Source organism: Colias philodice, chromosome 21 (genome assembly GCF_061535455.1).
Source record: "Colias philodice isolate Cphi_HAF_F1 chromosome 21, ilColPhil1 Martin Lab GWU primary, whole genome shotgun sequence".
NCBI classification, from domain to species: domain Eukaryota; kingdom Metazoa; phylum Arthropoda; class Insecta; order Lepidoptera; family Pieridae; genus Colias; species Colias philodice.
In genome coordinates, this window is record NC_143106.1 from 237,465 (window position 1) to 261,063 (window position 23,599).

At 35.8% G+C, this 23,599-nt stretch overlaps 2 protein-coding genes across 2 annotated transcripts; one reads left to right on the forward strand and one right to left on the reverse strand.

Moving 5' to 3' along the window:
* Window positions 1-8,131: 8,131 nt before the first annotated feature.
* Pex12 (peroxisomal biogenesis factor 12) lies at window positions 8,132-20,038 on the forward strand. The gene is made up of 7 exons (XM_089708397.1): window positions 8,132-8,368; window positions 8,725-8,833; window positions 9,194-9,396; window positions 11,169-11,392; window positions 16,873-17,014; window positions 17,935-18,020; window positions 18,943-20,038. Exons 1-7 carry the CDS (start codon window positions 8,249-8,251, stop codon window positions 19,055-19,057), a joined length of 999 nt encoding a protein of 332 aa, XP_089564523.1. The 5' UTR covers window positions 8,132-8,248; the 3' UTR covers window positions 19,058-20,038.
* Window positions 20,039-20,667: 629 nt separating this feature from the next.
* LOC149478590 (poxin-like) lies at window positions 20,668-23,599 on the reverse strand. The gene is made up of 4 exons (XM_089709020.1): window positions 23,456-23,599; window positions 22,952-23,065; window positions 22,296-22,487; window positions 20,668-21,864 (listed from the first exon to the last, which is right to left on the reverse strand). The coding sequence occupies exons 1-4, from the start codon at window positions 23,597-23,599 to the stop codon at window positions 21,595-21,597; spliced, it is 720 nt and encodes a 239-aa protein (XP_089565146.1). The 3' UTR covers window positions 20,668-21,594.

The following is a 23,599-nucleotide window of genomic DNA, read 5'->3' on the forward strand; positions in this document are numbered from 1 at the left end:
TTTTAACCCTTATTCAAACGCGAGCCTGTGGAGGAGCTAACAAAAAAGTAAGATACGTTCCTGGGTAATTTTGGGTCGTAGATTTCAAAAATACACTCAAAAAAGGGGTTAGTGGGGGGGAAATACCCTTTTTTCGGTGGGAAGTATATATCCCGTCATCTGTTCTCTCTTGTAAAAAGTTTGGATAGGTGGGAACTATAGCTCCCAGTGTCCACTCCAGACATCAATATTTTAAAACACTAGTTAGTTGCCCTGACTCCACTTGTGAATTTAATGTTATCGTAAAAAATTATAAAGATCAAGTTTTTTAATAAAGAAGGTGAAAGTACTCATCAATGCAAGTTTATTTTACTGAGGGAAGAATCCGGGAATTGAAAAATGAATGACTTCAACATAAAAATGGCATTTTTCTAAAACAAAATGAAAACAATAGGTAAATACTAATGTATTGAGTTAAGATTTCTAATTATCTGATCAGGAAATAACGAATAACAATAAATAAGTTGCTTATACCAACTAAAAAAGATTTTTTAGACACACAGATTTTATATATAGAATTTCCGAATGTCGTGTGCAGTGACGAACACTGGGATGATATCTTCCCACTTAAAGACTTAATTTCAATCGACTCTACCAAGGTATAAACGAAAGATTCTGGGCATATTTTTACGTTTCACGCAACCGTAATATAGTCTAGTTTACATAGCTAGAACTCAAATCTACTTATCTAATTTTTTTTGAGCACTACACCAAAAACTAAAAAATAACGGTCGTTTTCGGCTGCAAAATCACGTCACCTGACTTTGACGTGTGTTTACCATGACATGTAATAATTCTCTGAAAAGTGTTTCGATGAAAAAAAGTTCTCTGAAATGTTAAGGACGCGTTTACGAATCTGACAAAAATACGCAGTTTTTCGGTGCATTTTGCGGCGAAATAGTACAAAACCAAATTTAACTAATAATTACCATAAATAGATTACTCCTTAATCTTTAAAAGGTACTATATTTTAAGTCGAAAATTTTGGTTTATAATATTGAAAAAAATAATTTCCGTTGCCTCTTCACCCAAAATTGACAATATCGTGCTGAATAAACGAACATTTTTCTTGTATTTAATAAAACAAATTGATTTATTTAAAAATATTTTAAGTAAGTAGACATGTCTAACTCAAAAAGGTACTAGATAAAACTATCAAAATGTTACAAATAGGCTGAGAAAAAAATTAAAATCAAATCTTATTTTTTCACATATTTAGCTGTAACGCGTGATACTTATTGCATTGAAATAAGGGTTATTTTATTTGTCACTACCTTGAATTATTGCAACACAATTTGTAATGAAATATTTTAGTAATTTAGTCTGCGCTCAGCCGCCGTTGTGAGTAGACACTGTGACGCTTGTAAGCAGCTCCTCGTTTACGAAAAGATCACTGTACGAATACAAAATATTTCACCTAATAAACTTGATCCTTCACGCATTTATTTTATTTATAGATTTTATACTTATGGGATTTTAAATTTCATATTTAGTTTCTGACTTGATGGAGTGACCTGAACGTGTACTTCGAAGACTGCTACTGGAACTAATAAACGATTAGAGCTAGGTATGCCGAGTTTGGGCTCGTTTTGTTAGTTATGTTGAGAGTTGAGACCTTACCTCCGGACTTGATGGAGTGACCTGAAGGTGTACTTCGAAGACGGCAACTGGAACTAATAAACGATTAGAGCTAGGTATGCCGAGTTTGGGCTCGTTTTGTTAGTTATGTTGAGACCTTACCTCCGGACTTGATGGAGTGACCTGAAGGTGTACTTCGAAGACGGCTACTGGAACTAATAGACGAGTAGAGCTAGGTATGCCGAGTTTGGGCTCGTTTTGTTAGTTACGTTGAGACCTTACCTCCGGACTTGATGGAGTGACCTGAAGGTGTACTTCGAAGACGGCTACTGGAACTAATAGACGAGTAGAGCTAGGTATGCCGAGTTTGGGCTCGTTTTGTTAGTTACGTTGAGACCTTACCTCCGGACTTGATGGAGTGACCTGAAGGTGTACTTCGAAGACGGCTACTGGAACTAATAGACGAGTAGAGCTAAGTATGCCGAGTTTGGGCTCGTTTTGTTAGTTACGTTGAGACCTTACCTCCGGACTTGATGGAGTGACCTGAAGGTGTACTTCGAAGACGACTACTGAAACTAATAGACGAGTAGAGCTAGGTATGCCGAGTTTAGGCTCATTTTGCTAGTTATGTTGAGACCTTACCTCCAGACTTGATGGAGTGACCTGCAGGTGTACTTCGAAGACGGCTACTGGAACTAATAGACGAGTAGAGCTAGGTATGCCGAGTTTGGGCTCGTTTTGTTAGTTACGTTGAGACCTTACCTCCGGACTTGATGGAGTGACCTGAAGGTGTACTTCGAAGACGGCTACTGGAACTAATAGACGAGTAGAGCTAGGTATGCCGAGTTTGGGCTCGTTTTGTTAGTTATGTTGAGACCTTACCTCCGGACTTGATGGAGTGACCTGAAGGTGTACTTCGAAGACGGCTACTGGAACTAATAGACGAGTAGAGCTAGGTATGCCGAGTTTGGGCTCGTTTTGTTAGTTACGTTGAGACCTTACCTCCGGACTTGATGGAGTGACCTGAAGGTGTACTTCGAAGACGGCTACTGGAACTAATAGACGAGTAGAGCTAGGTATGCCGAGTTTGGGCTCGTTTTGTTAGTTACGTTGAGACCTTACCTCCGGACTTGATGGAGTGACCTGAAGGTGTACTTCGAAGACGGCTACTGGAACTAATAGACGAGTAGAGCTAAGTATGCCGAGTTTGGGCTCATTTTGTTAGTTACGTTGAGACCTTACCTCTGGACTTGATGGAGTGACCTGAAGGTGTACTTCGAAGACGACTACTGAAACTAATAGACGAGTAGAGCTAGGTATGCCGAGTTTAGGCTCATTTTGTTAGTTATGTTGAGACCTTACCTCCAGACTTGATGGAGTGACCTGCAGGTGTACTTCGAAGACGGCTACTGGAACTAATAGACGAGTAGAGCTAGGTATGCCGAGTTTGGGCTCGTTTTGTTAGTTACGTTGAGACCTTACCTCCGGACTTGATGGAGTGACCTGAAGGTGTACTTCGAAGACGGCTACTGGGACTAATAGACGATTAGAGCTAGGTATGCCGAGTTTGGGCTCGTTTTGTTAGTTACGTTGAGACTTGAGCCCTTACCTCCGGACTTGATGGAGTGACCTGAAGGTGTACTTCGAAGACGGCTACTGGGACTAATAGACGATTAGAGCTACGTGAAGGTAGTCGTGATGATACACCCGAAGGGCAACCGGAAAGATATGACGATCAATTTTTGAAGGAGAACATGAAGACACATTTAATTCGATTTTATAAGAACAGCCTCCTTCCAGAATTGACCGATCCAAGATTCAAAAGAAATATGGAACTACAGGAACATTCATCAAATTGCCATAGTAATATAATGAAAACTAAGAATTAATTAAAAAGAATTGTTTTTCTTGAGTTTTATCCATTTTTTTATCTTTTACCCTACATAACCCTACCCTATCTATCCTACCCTACACTACTCTACTCTACACTACTTTACCCTATTCTACCATACTATACACTACTCTACCTTACCAAACTTCACATAAACCATGTACTTAATAGTCTGAAAAAAGCCTAAACATTTTGTTTGGATAGGTGAGCCTGTTCTTGAGTTATAAAATTACAACGCAAAGTGGCATCATCATCACTACATAGTATAAAACAAAGTCGCTTTCCCTGTCCCTATGTCCCTATGTCCCTATGTCCCTTTGTACGCTTAAATCTTTGAAACTACGCAACGGATTTTGATGCGGTTTTTTTTAATAGATAGAGTGATTCAAGAGGAAGGTTTATATGTATAATAATATCCATTAAGTAGTGGAGAAGTACTGTTATTTTTGAGGTTTCTAATGTGATGTCGTAAAAAATTACATTTATTCCGCTTACATTGCAAACGCAGGCTGAACCCTACGAGTTTTATCAAAATAATGTACTAAGTATTATACACATTGAAAAGGTCTACAGAAAAGTCCGCGATGGTATATGTCTATCTCTTTTGGATAACCCACAATAACTTTTTTTTGTCATTTACTTTTTACGACAAATAATGGCTAATTTTCGAAGCGATTTTAACCAATACAGCATTAATCCTTAAGCAATTAAATACCATGGATACATTGTTCATTTAATATAGATCTATATGGCCCTTTACACCGCATGATTTAAGTGAATATTTTCGAAGATATTACAGATTTAAAAATTGCGGGACGTAGCGTTTGCGGCCGCCCGGCTATGTATTTTATACCCGTGCGAATTGCGATGCCGGAGCGGGCCGCTATATTTTTATACCTATACAACGTTCACAATTTTTCTGTAGTGTATTTAGTATCAGCATTGCACCCGTGCGAAGCCGGGGCGGGTCGCTAGTATTATTATAAAGAGGAAAGGTTTGTATGTATGTATGGTTTTCACGCGTAAACTACTGGATCGATTTTGATGAAATTTGGCACAGATAATCTTTAGACCCTGAGAAAGAACATAGGCTATGTTTTATATTTATTGCGAAATATGTACCACGGGCGAAGCCGGGGCGGACCGCTAGTTGATTATAAATAGATAGATACATTATATTATCACTATCATCACTACATAGTACATATAAAACAAAGTCGCTTTCTCTGTCCCTATGTCCCTTTGTACGCTTAAATATTTGAAACTACGCAACGGATTTTGATGTGGTTTTTTTTTTAATAGATAGAGTGATTCAAGAGGAAGGTTTATATGTATAATAACATCCATTAAATAGTGGAAAAGTACTGTTATTTTTGAGGTTTCTAATGTGATGTCGTAAATAATAACATTTATTCCGCTTACATTGCAAACGCAGGCTGAACCCTACGAGTTCTATAAAAATAATGTACTAAGTATTGTACACATTGAAAAAGTCTACGGAAAAGTCCGTGATGGTATATGTCTATCTCTTATGGATAACCCACAATTACTTTTTTTTGTCATTTACTTTTTACGACAAATAATGGCTAATTTTCGAAGCGATTTTAACCAATACAGCATTAATTCTTAACCAAATACCTTAAATACATTGTTCATTTAATATAGATCTATATGGCCCTTTACACCGTATGATTTAAGTGAATATTTTCGAAGATATTACAGATTTAAAAATTGCGGGACGTAGCGTTTGCGGCGGTACCGGCCGGCCGCCGCGGCCGTGCCATTGCACCCATGCGAAGCATGGGCGGGTCGCTAGTTAGATATAAATAAAGATACATATTATATACGTATGATATAAGATTTTTGATAGATTTTATTAAAGTGAAACTTTTATTACATCGTCTCAAACTTTTTGGTCTGTGTAGCGCATGTCGCGTGTATCGCGGCTGCCGAGTAGGTATACCTACTCGGCACGCGACATGCGCTACACAAAGCAGTGTTCGGAACCGTTCGAACAGTTTCACTTTTACCGTGGTTTCATAAAACCACACAACATTTTATTTATAGTAATGTTTCAGTATATTGGAACTTAAAAAGTATTTGCAAGTACCTATCAGTGGTATATGTATGTGCCAAATAAAAGTATTTTCTTTCTAGTTTTCGAAAACCCACTTGCATTTGATACCACAACAAAATTATATACTAAAAAAACGAGCCCAAACTCGGCACACCTAGCTCAGCTCGTATATTAGTTCCAGTAGCAGTCTTCGAAGTATACCTTCAGGTCACTCCATCAAGTCCGGAGGTAAGGTCTCGACATAACTAACAAAACGAGCCCAAACTCGGCACACCTAGCTCTACTCGTCTGTTAGTTCCAGTTGCCGTCTTCGAAGTACACCTGCAGGTCACTTTATCAATTGCGGAGGTAAGGTCTCAATATAACTAACAAAATGAGCCCAAACTCGGCACACCTAGCTCAAATCGTCTAGTAGTTCCAGTAGCCGTCTTCGAAGTACACCTGCAGGTCACTCCATCAAGTCTGGAGGTAAGGTCTCAACATAACTAACAAAATGAGCCTAAACTCGGCATACCTAGCTCTACTCGTCTATTAGTTCCAGTAGCCGTCTTCGAAGTACACCTTCAGGTCACTCCATCAAGTCCGGAGGTAAGGTCTCAACGTAACTAACAAAACGAGCCCAAACTCGGCATACCTAGCTCTACTCGTCTATTAGTTCCAGTAGCCGTCTTCGAAGTACACCTTCAGGTCACTCCATCAAGTCCGGAGGTAAGGTCTCAACGTAACTAACAAAACGAGCCCAAACTCGGCATACCTAGCTCTACTCGTCTATTAGTTCCAGTAGCCGTCTTCGAAGTACACCTTCAGGTCACTCCATCAAGTCCGGAGGTAAGGTCTCAACATAACTAACAAAATGAGCCCAAACTTGGTACACGTAGCTCTAATCATCTATTAGTTCCAGTAGCCGTCTTCGAAGTACACTTTGGCAAGTACTTGTTTACCAATCAATCACTGTCCAATGAAATTAGGTAAATGGTATCTACTTTTGTGACCATTCAACGTTACAAACAAATCAAAGTAAATTAAAAAAAAAAACATGGCAATAAAAATAAGTTCAATTATCAAGTCGTGTCAGTTTAGTCATAATTTCGTCGTTTCTCGCATTTCGCTGTGTGTGTGAGCCGTGCACGTGTAGTAGTAAGACTCAAAACGTAAAATTGATGCGCGTCAATTTGTATATGCGTCCTTAAGATTGCGTAGATAAATATTACACTGCATTAGGTGTAAGCATATAAAAATAAAACACGATTTACTTCAATCTGAGACGTGGGAAGTATAGCTCCCAGCGTTTTAATAAGGGTTAAAGCTGTGATAGGTACTACCTTGTTCTACATATTTTACAGTGGGTTTCTTTTTGTAATTAATAATTATAATCAGAAAAATAAATGAAAAAATATTTTAAAGTGCACAGGTAGGTACTCAGTTTCATTGCCTTTTTAAAAATAATTAATTTATGAATTCCTTTTGTACACGTGTATTTGCTGTATTGTATTGAATTGTATATAAATAAAGTATTTTTAATAGAAATTGCGTTTTATTTAACCTTTATTTTTTTGTATTACTGTTTTTAGAAAAAATTTAAAGAAATAATTAAAATTGTCGCCAAGGGACAACTGACAAACACTATGATGCTATGAATATAGGTCCTTTGTGAGGTCCAAACTCCAATTACTTGCTCTGTATATACAGTGAAACTTGGTTAAGTGGGACCTGGATAAGTGAGAAACCTCCATAACTGGAACTCATGCTGAGGTCCCAACACTTTGGCACTGAATTACCTCTGTTAGTGGGACGAGGCAAACCTCTATATCTGGGATTTGTTCTTTCGATTTATCATCATAGTTACCTCTATAACTGAGACAGCGAGTAAATTTTATATGCATAAACCTCTGTAACTGAGATAACATTGTTTGTTTACTCATTCTTATTCTACCCACAAATTCCACACGTAATTCCAAGTACGTAAGTACAAATTTTGAGCTTCAATTACCTTTAGTTTTAGTTTCGCTTTACTATCATACAGATGTTTATTTGAAAAATGTCAAAACGAAAGCTAAAATCGTTATCACCCCTCTGTAAATGAGACAGATATTTATATATACCTGTATATCTGAGACACTGGGTAAGTGGAATACCTCTATAAGTGAAAAACGACATTGCAGGTCCCTTGATGTCTCACTTAACCAGGTTTCACTGTATATAATTTAATGTGACTAAAATTAATATTCAAAGTCAAGTTACGTTTTAACAAAATATTTGTAAGGTAAGAGGCAAAATTATTTTTTTGTAACTGCAAATTACTGGAGTCTGGAACTTGCTTCCTAATTAATCTGTGTTCCTCGACGAGTACAATTTTCAAACGTAGAATCACGTAGTGATTATATCCTCTTTAAAAAAGAAGACTTTTTCCACGGAACACTTACTCAATTTTTATCGAGTCATTTGATAGGTAGGTAGTCATAAATTGGAACGTAATGTCACAATTTCACAAAATACATTGTCACTTTGAGTTGTCAATGTCGTTGATAATAATATTGTCATTGTCAAGCAAAACAGCTGATAAGCGCAGCACGAGTGATATCAAAACATTAAGGAAAATGAATAAATTCTGTTTAACGCCATGAGTATTTGATTCAGAATTTTGTAAAGTGTAATTTATAAATATGGCGGTTTACGCGGCACATTTGACACGAACGCTGCAAGGGACTCCGTCGGTGTTTGAAGTAGCAGCTCAAGAGGCTTTGGGAGCTACAGTGAAGCCAGCTTTGCGTAAACTTATCGAGGTAACCTGGTGCACATGTATTTGATAAATTTATAAGTGGCATCTTGCTCCGGTTTAATTGGGAAAAACTGAAAAAAATTTGAACTTTGCCACTCAGGAATTCTATACCCATTTATTGCTGATAGAGTTGTTAAAATATTCAGATTTAAGTTTATAATAACAAAGTACCTAGACATTCAAAAAGTTACTCTTGACATTGTTTGGTTTAAAAAAGCATACATATATAACGAAAGCTAACGTTAATCTTAAGCATAATTTTTTAATAATTTCTAAAACTTAAACCATGTGCGTAATACATTAATATGTTATATGATTATATTAATAAGATAATTCTAAAATACAAACATTATATTTCAGTATGTAGCATCCGTGTACCCAAACAAATGTGGCTGGTGCGAGAAATGGTATGATGAGCTGTATCTACTATTTGACTGTTGCCTGCAGTACCACTACCTTAAGCACTATGGTAAGAGATTTGAACTTTTGTAAAATAATCAAAGATGTGTGTATATAATGTAAAAGTTACGTTTGTGTTTCTGTGTACAAAGCATGATATATTTTTTAATTTGTTAGGCTTATTGTCATATTATGCAACAAACAAAATACTTAAATCAATTCAATAACTATAGCTTGTATGTTATTTCTCTCTAACTACAATATTTCAATTTTCATTTTCGCAAAGCATGTATTTTATGATTATTTAAATTTACTACTTACCTCTCCTATTTTTTAATTCAAGTAATCATGACAAATTCCATTATTTTTGATAGAATATAATAATAATTATTATTACTGCACACTACTAACATCACAGAATAACTTCCAGCTGCATCATTCTCTGAATCATTTTACGGTCTGATGCGTTGCCCAATATCGCCAAGCTCGGAGTTCAACCTGGGCTCCCGTCTACCTGACACCCTGGAGAAGGGATCCCTGGCTCTGCTGGTGCTGCTGCCGTACCTGAGGGATAAGCTGGAGAAGGTGGTGGACAGGTGGCGGGAGGATCTGGAGGATGGCCGGTTGGGGAAGGTAAGAAATGAATGTTTGCAACCAATCTGTTTATTTGTGTGCTGATCACATGTATTAAGAAAATATTTTTTTTAAGCGTGTGTTTTACGTATGTGCACTACTCGTTAAATTATTTCAAATAGTTAGATTGATTTGAATGAAATTTTAATGTGTCTTGAGTTGAATTCGAAAATTGTTTATAATATAAAAAAAAAAAAACTAAGCATCAGGCAAAATTTAATCTTTACTAATATTATAAAGCTGAAGAGTTTGTTTGAACGCGCTTATCTCAGGAACTATTTTGAAAAATTCTTAGGTGTCACATAGCCCATTTACCGAGGAACGCTATAGGGTATGCCCTATAGCCTATGGGCTATATTATATTATCATCACGCTAAGACCAACAGGAGGAAGAGGGGAGCCACGCGGGTGAAACCGCGGAGCGCGGCTAGTTAAATTATAAATTCACTATACAGGGTGGAAGGTTAAGATGGGGCATGAAGGGCAGGTACCTTAACCGTTGTAGCTACATGAAAACGTTCTTAGGAGACTATCCTTAAATTCTTGAGAAATTTTAATCTGCATTCACAGATTTTTGAAAAAATGTACGGTCAGCAAGGAAATCGGCAGTTTTCAAAAAAAAATTTTTTGATGCCAATCGATCCAGTTTCTCATGGGGATCAAAACACTCTAAAAGACCAACTGAGGTATGAGTACTAGAAAAGTCAGAAATCGCGAAAAACTATTTCCACACATTCACTAAGAAAATAAGTGATTCAAAAAAAGATGCGCTAATAGAAAACTCATAAAATCATTATCTCTACTAAATTTGCCCCGTAACCATCTGCAAAATGCAACTCTGCGTGCATAGTCCCCAGATTGCAATGCTTGGACTAATCGCCCATGGCGGTAGCATTTGTAGCCGTATTTCTTCCATGTTTTTAAAACTATCCAGTGCGAACAACCAACTTCGACGGCAACTTGTTTTGAAGAAATTTCGGGATATGCTTCCACAATTAGTGCTAAAATTGCTATCAACGTATTCATGTCGCATTGGGTATTTATTCCTGTACCATTCCAATGCAACTGTTGGGTTTTTATTATTTAAAAAGTAAGCCTCTAACAGATCTAAACGTTCTAAATTATTTAAGGACATTTTTAGTGAAGACAGAGTGACTTCTGGTAACTTTTGTTTTCTATGTGTTATTGTTTACATAAGCCATAAAAATGTGTCGTGTTCGTTCGATATTCAAATTTACATAATTTTTCATCTCGTGCACGAGCTGCCAGCCACCGCCCGCTCACGCCCCGTGTCGCTGGCATGTTATGTTGCTGTGCCTTTGTCTTTTTACTTGTTCATGAATGAAAATAGTTTTTCGCGATTTCTGACTTTTCTAGTACTCATACCTCAGTTGGTCTTTTAGAGTGTTTTGATCCCCATGAGAAACTGGATCGATTGGCATCAAAAAAATTTTTTTTTAAAACTGCCGATTTCCTTGCTGACCGTACATTCTTTCAAAAATCTGTGAATGTAGATTAAAATTTCTCAAGAATTTAAGGATAGTCTCCTAAGAACGTTTTCATGTAGCTACAACGGTTAAGGTACCTGCCCTTCATGCCCCATCTTAACCTTCCACCCTGTATTTTTACAGAGCAGCATTATAAGCATTTTCTTTTTCCATATTTCATATACTTATTAGCACTATTCATAATAATTCATTTTCACTTGCAATTTATATTTCCATTTTCATAATTTCGAATTCATATTTCTGTTTTCTTAATTTTGTCCACAGAGCAATTCCGACCGTCTCCGCAAAGCATCAATCCACGTATACTCCACAGTCCACCTGGTGTCCGCTATCTCCCGGCTGGTGGTACTGGCCCGCTACCTCACCGGGGGCAGTTCCCCCAGCCCCGAGCTGCTGGTCCTGGGCCTCACCCTCACCAGTGCCCCTCCACCCCCTGAGGAGGATACCTGGGGGGAGCTGCTCAGGAATCTGCTGAATGGACGCTTTGGGTCAGTGTTAGAAAAAATATTACTAACGAAAAAGTTCGAATTGGTTAAAAGTTAAATGGGATTTGTTAGAGGATTAGCTTTCACATAAAAAAGGATCATCTAAATCAGTTCACCTAATCGAAGGTGCTGAGATAATATAAAAGAGTCTAGCATTTTAATGTATTATATTATTTTATTAAGTCGCGTCGTCGCGCGATCTGTCATCACGGGTGTCACGTCACGCATTACATCTTAAAGCTAAAATTAATATTTAAAAAGTTTTTATGTCTAAATGATTGTAAAGTGTGATTTAAAACTGATATAATACATAAATACATATAATAAAGTGGTTTTTATAATCATTAACAATGGATTGCGGCAAATGTAAGAAAAGTATAAATGACAAAGACATTATGAAATGTAGTTCTTGTGACATCTTTTTGCATTACCAATGTGCAAATTTGTCAGAGAGTGAATTTAAGAAGATATTACCTATGAACAAATGTAAGTGGAAATGTATGTTGTGTAAATCAAGAAAACAAGGATTGTTTATTGGACCATCTTCCCCTAAAGACAGTGTTGCATCAACTCACAGTAATATAAACCCCCATGTGCTCATGCAGTATCTCGACGACAAATTCGAAAGTTGGCAACAAAAGTGGCGGGACGACCTCCATGCAGCAATTCAAGAAGTAACATCATCATTCAAAGGCGATATTGAAAGATTAGAGGCGCGTTTACTGGAGTCTGAGCTACGAATTGCGGAATTGGAACAAGAAATAAAAACATCGAAATCTTCTATACAGCCCGATTTATCACAAGAGAATACCCAACTTCGCGCAGACCTGAAAAATCTTCAGTCTAAGTTCGATGACCTCGATCAAGCTTCCCGCAGCTGTAATGTAGAAATTCAAAATTTACCTGAGAAGAAATCTGAAAACCTCATTCACCTCTCCATCGAGGTTGGTAAATTGTTAGGTATAAACATTACCGAGGCAGATATAAGATCGGTACATCGTATAGCTCCTGGTCCTACTGGTTCTCCTAGTAATCGCCCAAAAAATATTATCCTTCAACTCAACACCCGAAGACTACGCGACGATATAATAGCTGCGGCGCGGGCGCGCCGCACCCTCACGGTCTCGGCGCTGCTGGGCACACCAACATCTGCCTCTGCTGCCACAGCCGTCTCCCAAAATGCACGGTTCTTCATAAATGAACATTTAACGCTTAAAAATAAAATTTTATTTCGCTCCGCTAGGCAACAGGCTAAAGCTAAAAATTATAAATATGTATGGGTGAAAAACTGCTGTATTTTGGTTAGGAAATCTGATGAATCGCGCGTTATACATATACATAACAGCAATGATATAAACAAAATAATATGACTATGCTATTCAAATTTATTGTTTACATTTATAATTTTTATATGTTATGTGTATAATATTTTCAAAGGTTCTCCTAATTTTGTGTTGAAACTGAGAAGCATGAAAACATATCTTAATCCCAAAACAAAAACTTACTTATTTTTACTTATACATTACTTCTGTTTCAATAATGCATTACACTAAATTAACTATATTTTACCAAAATTGTGGCGGCTTAAAAAGTAAAATTATGAAATTAAAATTAAGCTTACTTACTTGCAACTATGATGTTATCATCCTGGTTGAAACTTGGCTATCTACTTCCATCTTTGACTCAGAGTTACAGACTGACACTTATTTTACATTTCGTAGGGACCGAAATTTGAGCTCAACTGGTAAGAAAGGGGGCGGAGGCATATTAGTATTTGTAAAAAAGTCCATAGACGTCTTGAGACGACTCGATTTAGAGGCTCACGATCTTGAGGAGATATTTCTACACTTTCCTTCATATTCTAACTTACTTTTATGTGCTTGTTACATTCCCCCGGCTTCCAAAGCTTCAATATATGACAAATATTTTTTTAAACTGCATGATATTTATATGAATGGTATATTCTCAGATGTTGTTTTACTTGGCGATTTTAATTTACCTTATCTTAGCTGGTTGCCTAATCTCCCCTCTTTACACCCAATCACATCTGATACAGATGTGTCTAAATTATTAACTTATACCATGGCTTTTCTGAACATGAAACAATTCAACATAATTTTAAATGAAAACAATAGAATACTTGATCTCATTCTCTGTACTCTTGATGAAACTAGTGTTAATATTGCAGATGATCCTTTACTAAACCCAGTTCCACATCACCCTCCCTTGGAGGTAACATTATGCTTTTCATATCATGTGGACTATATGTGTAGTTCACCTATAATAAAAAGAAATTTTTATAATGCTAATTATGATTTAATTAACAAAGAATTGTCAAACATAGATTGGAAATCTCAAATTGGTCAACTTAACTCCGAGGCTGCAGTTGAATATTTCTATAAAGTTTTAAATAACCTTATTGAAACACATGTTCCGGTCATTAAACCAAAATCAACTCGCTACCCTATATGGTTTTCCAGACCTTTAATCTCTACTCTCAGGCGTAAAATAAAAATATGGACACGTTGGAAAACCTATAGATCGTTACGGGACTATCAAGAGTTTAGTTTACTTAGAAACAGAGTTAAATTACTGATTAAGAACTGTTATACAAAATATATAGAAAGCGTGGAGAATTCACTTCGGGACAATATCAAACACTTGTGGAAATATACATCAGACTTAAAGAAAACCAATTCTGGATATCCTAAAGTTATGAAACTATATGAAAACACATCTAATGACCCCATTATAATATGTAATATGTTCTCTACATATTTCAAGTCAGTATTTGAACCGTTGACTCCTGGAGCATACAACATTGATAATCACTTGCATTCAGACAATGCCCACAGCTCACTATGTTTAAATCACATAACACTTTCACAGTCTGATATATATAAAGCACTAACAGACCTTGACCCTAACAAAGGCCCTGGTCCTGACAACTTAAGCCCTATTTTCTTGAAAAAACTCAGTAAAACTTTATCGGTACCTCTCGAAATTATCTTCAATAAATGCCTCATAAATGGTGAATTCCCTAGTCACTGGAAAAAAGCCTACATAACACCTGTATTTAAATCTGGCTCAAATGATGATATAACAAATTACCGTCCTATTTCAATTCTTTCAGTTATCTCAAAAGTGTTTGAAAAATTGGTCCACCACCACATATCTACCAGCCTTAAGCACACTATTATTGAAGAACAACATGGCTTCGTTAAGGATAGGTCTACACTTTCTAATCTTCTTGTCTTCACCAACTTTCTTTTCAATGGTTTGGATAAAAAGGCTCAAATAGAGACTATCTATACAGACTTTCAAAAAGCTTTTGACAAGGTGGATCATCTTTTACTATTAAAAAAGCTGTCCTATAATGGCATCAAGGGCAATCTTTTTCGATGGTTCTCCTCATACTTACAGAGTAGGGTCCAAGTTGTTGTTATGAACGGTTATATGTCGTCGTCTGTAGATGTTTCATCTGGTATTCCACAAGGGTCCATCCTTGGGCCCTTATTATTTGTCCTATTCATAAACGACATTTCGTCATGTTTTCAAAACACAAAATTTCTCTTGTACGCAGATGACTTAAAAATTTACTCTTCTGTGTCAAGTGAAAGTGACATATGTCTAATTCAGGAGGATCTCGATAGACTGTCAAATTATTGCCAGAATAATAAATTATTTCTTTCACATAACAAATGTAAACATATGCGTTTTACAAAAAACATTAAAATTATACCGTCAACATTTAAATTGGGGGATCACACACTTGACACCGATACATGCATACGTGATTTAGGTGTTTTCCTAGACACTAAACTAACATTAGATAATCACATAGACTACATTACAAAAAAGGCTTACCGTATGTTGGGCTTTATCAGCCGTATAACAAAAAAATTCAGGCATAAAGAAACATTCATTTATCTATTTCAAAGTTTAGTAAGATCGCAACTTGAGTACGTTTCGCCCATATGGAATCCCTTCTATGACATTTACAAAAATAAATTAGAAATGGTTCAAAAAAAATTCTTACGGTCTCTTAACTTTCGTCTACATTTGCCTCGTTGTTCTTATGATAATCTGTTGGTCAGGTACAATATGATGTCCCTGTCTGACAGGCGCTCATTAAGTGACGCACTTACTCTCAGAAAAATTTGCTTGGGTGAAATCGATTCTCCATATCTACTCGAGTCATTGTACTTTCGGGCCCCAACAAGACCTTGTCGTTCCAAAAATCTTTTTCACGTAGGGCACACAAGAACAAATGCCGGTCAACGAGCGCCACTCCATAGAATGTGTAATTTGCATAATTCTCTACTTAATGACACTGATATGTTTTCATGCTCTCAAATTAGTTTTAAGAATAATTTAAAGAAGTTGTTTATTTAATTAATAGCAGGAGTTGTTAAGATAACTGTTTGCTATAGATTCTGATTTTTTTCTGTTATTGTTATTTTATGTATTTAATATGTACACAGTGAGACGTTGAGGGTGCAATTTAGATTTAATAGCCGAATGTTACAATAATGCTATCTTATTATATTTGTAATTGTACCTGTGTGTTCTCCAAATAAATAAATAAAATAAATAAGTTTTTGACAAAGCGGGCGAAGCCCCGCGCGCATATATAGTAGATTATAAAAATTGACTAGATACACTCTACGGCAAGTCTCATCACTTGGTTGCGTTTTGCTTGATAAATACGAATTAAATGCTCTCGAATAAAGTTGATTTTATCCATAGTTAGTGTAGGTCGTAAAAAATTTATTGCTTTTTTATTACTTTATTTTGTTGTAATGTTTGAACACAGCTTTTTAACAATTTATTTATCGTTATTAACAAAATGAGTGTAGGTTGCTCGAATCTATACTTAATATTATGAAGCTGAAGAATTTGTTTGTTTGAACGTCCTAATCTCAGGAACTAGTACTGGTCCGATTTGAAAAATTCTTTCGGTGTTAGATAGCCCATTCATCGAGGAAGGTTATGGGCTATATCACGCTAAGACCAACAAGAGCGGAGCAATGCGGGTGAAACCGTGGAGCGCAGCTAGTTAATTCTAAACCTTATTTTGCCATTACGTGTGATCTATTACTTATTATTTATATGTAGTATAATATTGTTATGATAATTTAAATCAGTTTTTTGTTAATTACTTATATTATGAAATGACGATTCGAAAGTACTTCTTAAAGATGCCTAATTGAATAAAAAAAATGTGTACGTGTGCTAGTGTACACACGTAAGAAGTGAAACTTCTTTATGCCCTTATTTTTCAAAAAATAATTTACTATATGCAACTTTACAGAAATACGTCAATCACGCGTGGTAGGGATAAAAACAAGATGGCGCGTAACGGAAAAATGTTACACTAAATTTTTATCCAACCCCGATAAAGAAGTTTCACTTCAATAAATATTTGAGTTTGAGTTTATACTTTATAAGCTTTTTATTTAGTAAAGATTATGTATCCCCAGGAGTGCATCGCTAACGTTCCCGATGTTCTGTCGGCTGGTGTCTGGTGGTGCGGCGTGGGGCGCTTTTCTGGTGCAATTACTGAGATGGCTCGACGCCAGTCCTGCTGTCACCACCAGCTTGCCTGCACCACCACCACCCACGGTCAGTATATTATCCCACTTATATTGTACATTATCCCACGTATATTGTATATTATCCCACGTATATTGTATATTATCCCACGCATATTGTATATTATCCCACTTATATTGTACATTATCCCACTTATATTGTATATTATCCCACTTATATTGTATATTATCCGACGTATATTGTATATTATCCCACTTATATTGTATTCTACTAGTATACTCTGTGGAAAATATAGGATGTATGTTTCAGTGGGAATACTATTCTTAAGATATTATATACTTATCCTATCATAATAATTTTTAAATGCGAAAAATTGTGAGAATGTACGTGTGGTGTATGTTTGTTACTCTAGGGGATGTATGTTTGTTAATAATACACATAAAACAACTGAACCGATTCTAATGACGAATAACGCAAAAAGAGCGGGGATGGATGAATGTTTGTTACTTTTTTACGCAAAAACTACATGAAGGATTTTGATAATATTTGGTACATATTTAATATTGGTATTACATATTGCGGCACAGCTTTTAATTTTAAACTAACTTAATTAATCAAAACAAATACTAAGAAAAATACGACTTATCGTATTCATATTTCATCTATGAAATATGTTTACGATTCGGGTAATTCCGAAAATTGTTAATACCACTTCAGAGTTTTATTTTATTGTGAGTGTCGTGAAGGTATCGCATGAAAAAAAAACGATTTTGATAATAATTGCATTCATATTTATTAAATAAATCACTAGTTACGTGTTAATATAATATTGTTGCATTTACCCCATCATAAGGGATTATCCTAATTCACTTACATGAAAAATATTATTATTTAGGTATATATATATGTTTTTTTTATTGTTCGATAGGGAAGCGCTTAGACCACTATATAAAATGATAGCAAATTATAAAGTAAAATGTAAATTGCAGCGTGACTCGAGAGCAGTGCGCTACATGAACAAGTGCCCGCTGTGCCTCCAGCAGTGGAGGGTGCCCACCGTGCTGCCCGTCTCCGGGTGAGATAACATTACTTTCCTTTTATATGCTTTTCACAACTTGTATGTGTGTCATTTATTACTACTATAGTTTGATTAAGAGGAGGCTCTCTAACATAATAATTTCTGGCACTGAGAGACCGGTTAGGCCGCTACGGTGCTAGACGCTAACACAGCCGTAATAAAGTTAAATATCGCGTGCGCTCTTTGATCGCGTTCGAGCTCGAAACTAAATCTCGTAGTTAAGTCTCAATTCTTATTTCGTTTATAACTAAAGTAATAATTGATCTAGAGAAAAAATATCTTGGGATCGGATAGGAAACTATATTTTCTTACTGTTAACATTTATTTTAGATATAAAGTCCAAGTAAATCTGTAAAAAAATGTAATGATCCTAAAAAAAAGGCATAATTTTTGAATAAAAAATGAATCGAGCGAAAATTACGTTACTGTCAAGACAGTACATGGAAAGAAAAAGATTCAATAAATCATACACTAAAATTCCATTTTGATCGTATGTGTGACTGTTTCAGAATATTAATGTAAATTCACATAAAATTTAGGGAGCCTCCCCTTAATACATGCGTTTATTTTGCAAATAGATTAGAATATTATTTCCGGGAAATCGTTTCATTCCATTTGTTACTGATCGATTTCAAACAATATTTAAGATTATTATATTTTGAATTTTCATTCGCAGTGATTTGATTATTTTTAGTTATTCATATCAAAAGTTTAATTCTATAATGTTTATCAATGAAATGTACTATCCTACCCAAATCTACATAATTACAATTCAATAACAATCACGCGTGATTCGACGTATTTCTGTAAAGTTGCTTATAGTAAATTATTTTTTGAAAAACAAGGTCATAAAGAAGTTTCACTTCTTACGTGTGTACTCTAGTACACGCACACATTTTTCCATTTATCTATATTGCAGCTACATATTCTGCTACACGTGTATATCCCGTCACCTGCACACCACCGGCACGTGCCCGCTCAGCTCTCTGCCCGCCTCGCACAGAGCTCTCGTTAGACTCTATATAGACGTGTAGAATGCCTCTTAAATAATAATTATGTTAATTGAGTGATGTAGCGGCTTTATATTATTCGGATAGCTAAGTCTACACGTGTAGACATGTCTACAGGTTTACACGTCTCGATAAGTTGCAATTACACGTTTTGGACACTCGATAACTTGTACCTACACGTATAAATTTAGTTTAACAAAAAAACATTAATGGCTCGAAATTGTGTCTGCATAAAAAGATTCTCTCTAACATTTCTAAATCAACGCATCGGAGCTAATTTTTATGGACATCAGTAATTGTTTTATAAAAATATTTCTTAATAAAAGAACATAACATATTATATGTATGAATAGCAACATGTATTCAATATTACTTTACAATAAATCGTCTCTAGATATAGCTTTACACTGGTTCTATCGTATATTTTGTATTCAATTTTACCATAAAAAATGGATATATTTTATCCACCATGAACATAACTTGGTTCAATTTATATTCAACGATCTCAAAAAATCTGTTTCTGATGAATTACTGTTGCCTTTGTATTTTTGCTCTTGAAAAATTGTAATATGTAAATAGTCAAATGTATGTCTTTGATTATTAAGTTTATGCTTACATACTATATGAAAATGTTGTTTAAATTTTATTCAATGCAAATTTATTTAAAGTTTATAATATTATTAATTATAAGTTTGTAAGCGTCGATAATTTATTTTCGGGATTCGATAAACTTGGAAATAATTTTAGTAGTTTTAGGAAGAAATAAGCAATCTTGAATTAAAAAATATAAGTGTAAATAAGATGGGATTTGGTGACAATTGTGCCTGAATGTAACTATATAGCAATATTTTTATTAAAATGTTAATATTATATAATTTGTTGTAAGTTATAGTTGGTAAGTGCTCGGGCTGTGGTAAATTAATAATGTTAGTGGTTGTCAACGTTTATATTTTGTATATACAGATTTATAAAGTTGTTTTATATGCAATAAATATATTATTTTATTATGCGTGTTTTATTAAAACTCCATCCTTTTCTTAAGTATATGACAACTTTGATATCCGTAAAACATTTCTAACGGTACATTAACATCAAACGAACATAGAGCTAGAGCTAAAGCACGAACATTATTTCGTGATCTTTTAGTGCAAACGAAAACTCGTATCCACGTATTAGAACATTGCATAGAATCTTTTCGAACGCACTAAGAACAACGAAAAAATGCTTTACGCCTTTTTACACTAAAATAATTTGACGTAGCGGGGTTAGAATGAACACTCGCTCGTTTCATGTAAATGCACAGTAAGCTTATCTTTCTCTACGACATTTTAATCTTAATATATATAAATCTCGTGTCACAATGTTTGTCCTCAATAGACTCCTAAACCACTTAACCGATTATAATAAAATTCCCACAACATGTGCAGTTCGATCCAACTTGAGAGATAGGATAGTTTAAACATGTAGGTACCACGGGCGAAGCCGGGGCGGACCGCTAGTTATATTATAGGTCTTTACTTTGTATACAATACCGAAGATTGATGCACATAAATTACATTTCTTTTTAAATTATAAGTCATAATATGAACTAAGAAAGGAAAATAAAAAAACAATTTTATAGGCAATATTTTTATTTGTTATGCCGGGTCCAGACTGGTGAAACGTAACATGCAATGTAACATGCAATGAAAGAATTCACCGTCCACATTGCTGCAATGTATCATGAAAGGTAACACACTTTGTAACAATTTCTCATAGTTTGGACGTCTTGCGCGCGCGAATTGTGCATTACACGCGCATGCTACGAGCATTACAAGCCGCGCGCGGAGCGATCCGTGATTTGTCGGTTTTTCGACGAACACAAAGGGGCAAGGAACACGAATACGGGAGGTTCGTAGTGAATGCGCGTTAAGAGCGCGCTACGCGTCCACACCAGCAGCGAACATGCAATGAAAGGCAGAATGTTACATTGCATGTTACGTTTCACCAGTCTGGACCCGGCATTATATAACACAAATATACAAATTACAAATCCGTTTAAAAAATACTAAACAATAATTGATATTAAAAACACTTATTACTCTGTTTACGTTCCATACATAACAACTAATCTACATGAGTAAAAAATCGCTGAATATTCTACATTTCCATGAGTAATTTTTATACAATCGTCTTCAATGATGTCAAGTGAAAAAGTGTAGATAGGTTACCAACACAACAATCGATCTTAAAAAGCGGCACACTAACTACACACGATTAGGGTGATTTTCTACCAATAAAGTGCGAGGATGTGTATTGTGTAGTGAGGAATGTGTTCGTAAATAACCAATAGTAAACTTCAAACTAAACGAAGCGATAGGATTGGTTCTTTACAAACACATTCCTCGCACATTATTGGAGGAAAAGCACATCTGGACGTCAATGTGACATGGCATGATTCAACTATCGTGAACTTCGTATTCGATACTGAAATAAAATGTGATTAATTAGCCATATTTCTTGCCATTCAAGGAGCGTTAACCTATATCACACCTTTTCGCTTAAAACATTGATCGTCTCAATTACAAATATTCAATATCATTAGTCAAAACTCCAGACAGATATATATGCACAATCTGTCGGCCATTTTGTGCAATCAAGGCCACGCGGGGATGTTTCCCGCGCAAGAGCAGAGGCCGCGGGGGGGAACTCAGGTCCGCGGGGGGGAGGGAGCTAATGTATTCGCGGAGCTCTTCGCGAGTGTCGAACTTTTTGTCCGCGTATGCGAATTTAGCGTCGTCAATGTCGTGGATTTCCCAGGGTGCGGATGTTTCGAAGTAGCCGCCTTCACCCTGAAAAAATAGATGATGTTAACGAATGCACATTTTAAATTCAAGTAGATTGTGATGAGATGTTATTAAGATTACATTTAATTAATCCTATAAAAACACAAATGACAAAGTATTAACTTAGTAAGCAATGTTGTGAATATTTATTGGAATTCAATGGAAATTCGCTTTATATACGGGTATTCATTTTAAATATCTACAAAAATTGGTTTTATTATTTCATGGGTACACCATCGTCTTCATAACATTCTACCCTAACCTTATCATAAACATACTATAACTATATTATTGTAACTAGTAGAGGTACATTCATGAACGTATACAAAACAAAAAAGATGATAGACCATGAATTCCTTTAGTGAGAAACTTTGTTTTTTTTTAATTAAAATTACTAAGAATAATTAAATTATCTAAACCACTGACCAAAACCTCACCTCAGCATTAGAAATCGCATAATGATTCCCCCGTTTAGCGGTAACAACAGAGACGATGGCGCCTCTCTTGTCCACGATGGGCGAGCCCGCCACGTACACGTTGGCCGACTCGAAGGTTGGCGCGCATCGCCACTGCGCGAGGTGGCCGTCGCTGGAGACCAGGAGGATACGCTTGCTGCGGTTCAAGAATACCTGTATAATTAACGAATTAAGTAGAGAGATTTTTATCGTGCCATATTGGTTTGGTAGCCTTAGATTCCTCTGGGAAGGAACTGTCTTCCTTAACACAGGATTTTCCTAGCTAGGAAGACAGAGCCACACTGTAATTGTATATATTCATTTTTGTACACAATAAAGATATTTTTATTTTATTTTATTTATTTTTTATTTTAAGATTACCATGGAAATCATACCACTTCTGACTTAAATGCCATACATAAGATCTGATTTATTGGTTTTAAATCATATAGGTATTATTGAAGTTAAACTTATGTTTTAAAGCCCGACAATTTGTACCTAAATACATATATAACGAGTTTTAAAACAGTTGTAGTTACGTGCTGTTAAAGATTTATATTACGATTATTTTAAGCCTAATGTAAAAAGTACATAAATATTCAAATTTACATAAAAAGGGCATAATTAAAAGCGATTACCTTCTCAGCGGTGTCAGCATCGAGCCGCACATAGGCCAGCTCACCGAGCGGGGCCAGCACGTCGTCTGTAAACACGTCGCAGTAGTGGTGCGTGGTCTGCGCACGCTCGGCAATCTGCAGTTTATATTGTTAATATTTTTCTTAAATGTTCAGTTTTATATCATTCATATACTTAAGACGACCAAAATTGTCTTGATCTCATAAATTTATGAATTTTTAAATTATGTATAACTAACGATAAGTTGTTGTATCTAGATGCTTCGACCATGAAAGATGTCTTTATGATTTTGGTGATTGATTAAACGCGCTAAATAATTGTATCTCATTGTCAGATTCAAACTTAATTAGATAATTATGTTCCAGTGAGGTAAAAATTACACTTATTTAACTGTGTAGTTTTGCGATTATAATCTCTACTATCTGTCAGTGAATATCATCAAATTAGGTGCAGCTATAAATTCAATTTTGTAACCATTATATAGTTTGTATTGTATGTAACATCACCTCTTCAGGACTACAACAGTGTATGGCCATGGTGGTCCCACTCTTGGCCCACCGCCGGCCACCGCGCTCCACTACCTCCGCCGGGATGGACAGCTGCTCCACCAGCCCCTTGTACTGCTCGTTCAGAACTGTTCTGCTGGACAT